At 40.6% G+C, this 6245-nt stretch overlaps 1 protein-coding gene across 1 annotated transcript in view; it reads left to right on the top strand.

Annotated features, from left to right (window-relative positions):
• Positions 1-5871, top strand: part of LOC109922184 (protein piccolo-like) — a 226100-nt gene extending 220229 nt beyond the window's left edge. Inside the window, exon 23 of the mRNA XM_048610189.1 lies at positions 5816-5871. Within this exon, the coding sequence (XP_048466146.1) occupies positions 5816-5871 (56 nt within the window). The remainder of the gene's footprint in view (positions 1-5815) is intronic.
• Positions 5872-6245: the final 374 nt, after the last annotated feature.

The raw sequence follows: 6245 nt of genomic DNA, 5'->3' as shown, positions 1-6245 counted from the left end.
CAGGAAAGCTGACGTTTTGGGTCTGAAAGAAGGGTCCAGACCTGAAACGTTAGCTTTCCTGCTCCTCTGATGCTGCTTGGCCTGCTATGTTCATCCAGCTCTACACTCTGTTATCTCAGCATGTCATCATTGCTAGCTTCTAAAGAACTGTTATAGATAATTAATCCTGCCTTGTGGTCTGGAATTATTTGGTCTTCGTAATTTTGTTTTCCCTGCCTGTATTTTGGACCCTTTAATATTTGTGTCAAAATGTCTGTTTTATTTCTGATCGAATGTGTGCATGCTTGAGATTTTAAAAGCTATCATTTAAACAGTATAGCAGTAGATTATCAAAGTTTTCTTTTTCTCTAGTATTTCTTAAAAGACAAGTGTGTTTATAATAAATAGAGAGTTATTTTCTAATAAATGACAAAACCCTGGTGTGAATTGCTTTTGTCCTGGAAGCAGTCAATCAGCAAATTGATTGCCTTAGGAGTTTAATTTGGTTATTACATATCTGCGTTGGCTTGTAGAATTAAGGAGCTTGATTATTGGTGCACTTTTCCCACAGTTAAGTCAAAGCAAGAGTTGATGGGAAAGGGAAAATGAGACTGAAAATCACCCTGCTTGCATTAAATGACATAGCAAGCTTGAGAAATTATATGACTTATTGCTGCTCCTATTTCCTATCATCTTATGTAAATATTTTCCAATCAACCAGTTCAGAGTTGCCATAAATGCAGTCCTCCTGGCTTAAAGGTAGGAACACTATCACTACACCATATGAGCCCTGCCTATCTTCTTATGTATGAAAATTGAGGCATTTCAGAGAGACAGGGTACTTTTAGAGCTGAAGATCACCTGATAGCCTTGCACACTATTCAGCCAATGACATTTACTCAGCCATCCAATGACATGGCCAGCACTGAACTTTCCCTACTGTCTTCCTCGAAGGAAATGAGCTTGGTTGTATCATGAATGATGAATCTGCCCTTGCACACATAATCTGGTGCCGCCCTATGAGTTTATAGTCAGAATATTAATCAAAGATTCATAGAACTACACGGTACAGAAAAAGGCCCTTCAGCCCATGAAGTCTGTACTGCCAAGGCTAAACTAAATCTTCACTAGTCCCACTTCCCAGCACTTGGCCCATAGCCTTGAATGTTATGACATATCAAGTGTTTATCTAAGCACTTTTTAATGGTTGTGAGGTCTTCAGTCTCAATGACCTTCTTAGGCAGTGCATTCCAGATTCCCACCACTCTCTTGGTGAAAAATGTTTACCTCAAATACCCTCTGAATGGCTTGCCTTTTATATTGAAAGTGTGTCTCCTTGTTATTGATCCTTTGACTATGGGATGCGGATGACACCAAAGTCGGTGGAGTTGTGGATAGTGCGGAAGGATGTTGCAAGTTACAGAGGGACATAGATAAGCTGCAGAGCTGGGCTGAGAGGTGGCAAATGGAGTTTAATGCGGAAAAGTGTGAGGTGATTCACTTTGGAAGGAGTAACAGGAATACAGAGTACTGGGCTAACGGTAAGATTCTTGGTAGTGTGGATGAGCAGAAAGATCTCGGTGTCCATGTGCATAGATCACTGAGAGTTGCCACCCAGGTTGATAACGTTGTTAAGAAGGTGTACGGTATGTTAGGTTTTATTGGTAGAGGGATTGAGTTTCGGAGCCATGAGGTCATGTTGCAGCTGTACAAAACTCTGGTGCGGCCGCACTTGGAGTATTGCGTACAGTTCTGGTCACCGCATTATAGGAAGGATGTGGAAGCATTGGAAAGGGTGCAGAGGAGATTTACCAGGATGTTGCCTGGTATGGAGGGAAGGTCTTATGAGGAAAGGCTGAGGGTTTTGAGGCTGTTTTCGTTAGAGAGAAGAAGGTTAAGAGGTGACTTGATAGAGACATACAAGATGATCAGAGGATTAGATAGGGTGGACAGTGGGAGCCTTTTTCCTCGGATGGTGATGGCTAGCACGAGGGGACATAGCTTTAAATTGAGGGGTGATAGATATAGGACAGATGTCAGAGGTAGGTTCTTTACTCAGAGAGTAGTAAAGGCGTGGAATGCCCTGCCTGCAAAAATAGTAGACTCGCCGACTTTAAGGGCATTTAAATGGTCATTGGATAAACATATGGATGATAATGGAATAGTTTAGGTTAGATGGGCTTCAGATTGGTTTCACAGGTCGGCGCAACATCGAGGGCCGAAGGGCCTGTACTGCGCTGTAATGTTCTATGTTCTATGTTCTATGTTCTATGGGTAATGGTTGTTTTCTATCCAGCTGTCTGTGCCCCTTATAACGTTATATGGATGGTTGTCATCAAATTGTGATACTAGCCAGATAGCAACAGGGGATATTGAAAATGGCATGCAAAATTCCAATGGCAGGACATATAGGAATACAACAAACCCAATTATCGATAAATGGTACTTTACACACTCAAGGCTTCATAAGGTCATTGTACAAGGGAAACCTTAAAATATAATTAAACCAGTGACTTTTCAAACTAAATTAGTGTTTTTGAAGAACTCTTCAGCTGAGTCACCATTACCAAAATATACGCTCACAATTATGGATATGTCAACCCAATTTCAGGTTATTCCTTTAAAAACAATTAAAACTGTGATAGTACTGGAAAAGTTTTTTAAATTGTTGTTGCTTACTAATTAAAATCAATCTGATCAAGGTTATAATTTTATGTCTAAAGCTTTCCAGGATAATGTCAGTATTTTGCATTTAAACCAATTGAAGTCAACTGCATATCATCAGTAAACAAAGCAAGTTTTGTAGATATAGGACCAGACTCTCAAAACCATGCTTTAGCCAAATTATCACAAATAGCCACAAGATTAGGACAAAGGATTAGATTTTCTATTTGCTACTAGAGATTCCACAAATGATTCTAGTTGGTTTAGTCCATTTGAATTGATCTATGGTCATCAGATTAGACATTCATTAAAGTTGATGAAGGAAAGATACATAAGACAAAAAGCCGAAACCTCAATGTTGGATTATAGTTTTTTCCAGAAGGACTCACAGAAATATGTAAAGTAGCGCAAGAGCATTTGAAAGTTTCACAAGCAAAAATGATGGAATGATCAGGCGATCATGATACAACAAGAATATTTCAAGCAGAGTACAAAATACAGGTATTCAGAGATAGTAAGAACTGCTGATGCTGGAGTCTGAGATAACAGTGTGGAACTGGAGGAACACAGTAGGCCAGGCAGCATCAGAGGAACAGGAAAGCTGACGTTTCGGGTCGGGACCCTTCTTCAGAAATGAGGGAGGGGAAAGAGGCCCTGAAATAAATATGGGGGTGGGTTGGGCTGGGAAAGGTAGGTGGGATGATGATAGCAGGTATGTAGTGGTGGGGATTGATCAGTGAGGTGGGAGGAGCGGATAGGTGGGAGAAAAGACGGACAGATCAAGGAGGCGGGAATGAGAGGGAGGGGTAGTCTTGGGCTGAGGCCGGGGGTGGGGAGATTTTGAAGCTAGTAAAGTCCACATTGAGACCAATGGGTTGTAGGCTTCCAAGGCTTCCATATTCCATATGGGGAGGCAATGGCCTAGTGGTATTATCGCTGGACTGTTAATCTAGAGACCCAGATAATGTTCTGGGGACCAGAGTTCAAATCCCGCCATGGCAGATGGTGGAATTTGAATTCAATAAATACCTAAAATTACAAATCTACTGATGACTGTGAATCCATTGTTGATTGTTGGGAAAAATTCATCTGGTTCCTTAATGTCCTTTCAGGAAGGAAACTGCCATCCTTACCTGGTCTGGCCTACATGTGACTCCAGACCCACAGCAATGTGGTTGACTCTTAACTGCCCTCTGGGCAATTACAGATGGGCAGTAAATGCTGCCTAGCCAGCAACGCCCTCATCCTGTGAATGAATAAAGGAAAAAAAAAACATCCTGTTAAAAAGCCTTTTGTTGAGTATCCTAAACATTTGAGATCACTGATTAAATTTCATCTGTTCTATCAATACATTTGATTTGTGGCTAAATCATATGTTAAATGCTTTACTCAATGCATCATACTTCACAATACTTTCATCAATGATTTGTCTTGCCAGAGCATCTTTAGCCATTGAACCTACAGCAGATAAAATATGCTGACCTAATGGTAGGGTCTTGACTCATTGGGGCAGTGCATTTGAAATCAAATCTCAATATTCCCAGAGTTGTCACAAAAGTTAAAGATTTTAAAAAGGAACTTTCAGACCCAGGTTGACAGAAAGACACAGAATAAATTTTTGTACTTAAGATTTAGTTATTACAAGCAATCATGCTTAGGAACTGTCAAGAATGTAACTCTACAAATTTAAACTCTAATCCCGTTAGAAACGTCCATTATACGTACATAGAATCACAGACAGGAAAAATAAAAGTCATGGGTTTTACAGGGGGAGGAAAAAACTGGGAAAATAGTTCAGTGGACTCTGTTCACAAGTGTTATGAAGGTGACTCTTATGATTCTTGTACTGGCCAGAAGGTTGTTCCTCAGTCTTCCTTCTCAGGGTGCTTTTGCTGGTTTGTTAAAGGCATAACAGCTTCAGAAGGAAAGATAAACTGATTTTCTTCAGGCTTAAAGTGAGTTTTTGCTGGAGAGAAGGGAGAGAGCTCCTGAACTGGTGGAGGTCTGAGGGCTTCGCCACTGTCTTGTTCACAGCTCTAAGTTATTCCGATATCGGAGATCAAAACAAGTTGTTGGCAGGTAGAAGGTCTTTGTCATTAATAACTGATCACCAAAGAGTTACTGTACCAACCAAAGCTCCACCTGTGTACAATCTCTCAGCTCCATTTTGCCTGCAAAACTACACCTTGACTACCATTTTCTGAAGAAGGGTCTAGGCCGGAAACGTCAGCCTTCCTGCTCCTCTGATGCTACTTGGCCTGCTGTGTTCATCCAGCTCTACACCTTGGTATCTCAGATTCTCCAGCATCTGCAGATCCTACTATCTCTACCACTCGAACAGTTGTGTAAGCCGAATCACAGAATTGTTACAGGCAGAAGGAAGGCATTTCAGCCATTTTGCCTGCAACTATTCTATTGCCTAACACCAATCTCCCACCTTTTCTCCATTTCCCTACACACTATTTCTAACCAAATAACCATCCCATCTCTCTTAAGTACCTCATAAACCATCCTCCATTACATTTCCACACATTGCATTTCAGACCTGAAGTACTCACTGTGTAATAAAGTTTGCACATCACTTTAAACAGTAAATGTCAGGTTACTTGCTTTCAAAACATGCAATAATTCTACAGCAATCATTAGTTTTAAAAGTTACTTTCTCATTTCAGTACACAATTAAAAATACAGAAAAATAAATGAGAATGGCCTTTATAGTGCTGCTCCTTTTAAAAACCTGAAGCCATTGTATAAAGGTGAAACTGCCACATCCAGAGGTCCCACTTTTGAATTGTTGTAGGCCTTACATATTACTAAATAGCTGAGGGAAAAGCAATATGTTTACCAGGGCTGCTATTCCTACTGACTATTGTGCCTGACTGAACTGGGTGAGCACCTGGGGTTTCCCTGCTTACTGATAACACATATTCTGTATTTTTATTTGCCAGAGTACTGCTCTTTCATGACTTGGTTGTGAAGTTTTCTAATGTTCTTATTCCCTTCCTTTGGATTCTTTGCATTCTGTTGTGCTGTATTAAACTTGTTCAAAAGTTCTTTTCCTGTTTCCAGGGCCTTCTTTCCCAATTCCTTTCTTGAAGTCTCCTGAGGACATGCCCTGTCTTCAGGGTCCACTGTTTTTAATAGTGTCCCTTGGATTCTGTTTTATTTTCAGATCCTGGCTCTGGGATTTTACCAGCAGCTGTCATCATGTTTAATCTTACACCTTAATCCAACCTGCTACCTGCACATTTCGATACTGGTCTGGAGTATCTCTGGGCTGTGGGTGTCCTGTCATAACCTATCCCTGTAGCTGTTTACTCTTTATTGCCAAGTGAAGCTCTTCCATTCTTGATGTGCTGTAATATTCCTTTGTTTACACCTGTACATACCTCCAGGGGAAGCAATGGCCCAGTGGTATTATTGCTGGTCTATTAATCCAGAGACCCAGATAACATTCTGGGGACCTGGGTTCAAATCCCACCATGGCAGATGGTAGAATTTGAATTCAAGAAAATATCTGGAATTAAGAATCTAACGATGACAATGAATCCATTGACGATTGTTGGATAAACACACCTGGTTCACTAATATCTTTTAGGAAA

This window comes from Rhincodon typus, chromosome 22 (genome assembly GCF_021869965.1).
Source record: "Rhincodon typus isolate 14 chromosome 22, sRhiTyp1.1, whole genome shotgun sequence".
NCBI classification, from domain to species: domain Eukaryota; kingdom Metazoa; phylum Chordata; class Chondrichthyes; order Orectolobiformes; family Rhincodontidae; genus Rhincodon; species Rhincodon typus.
This window is presented reverse-complemented; position numbering and strand designations above follow the sequence as displayed.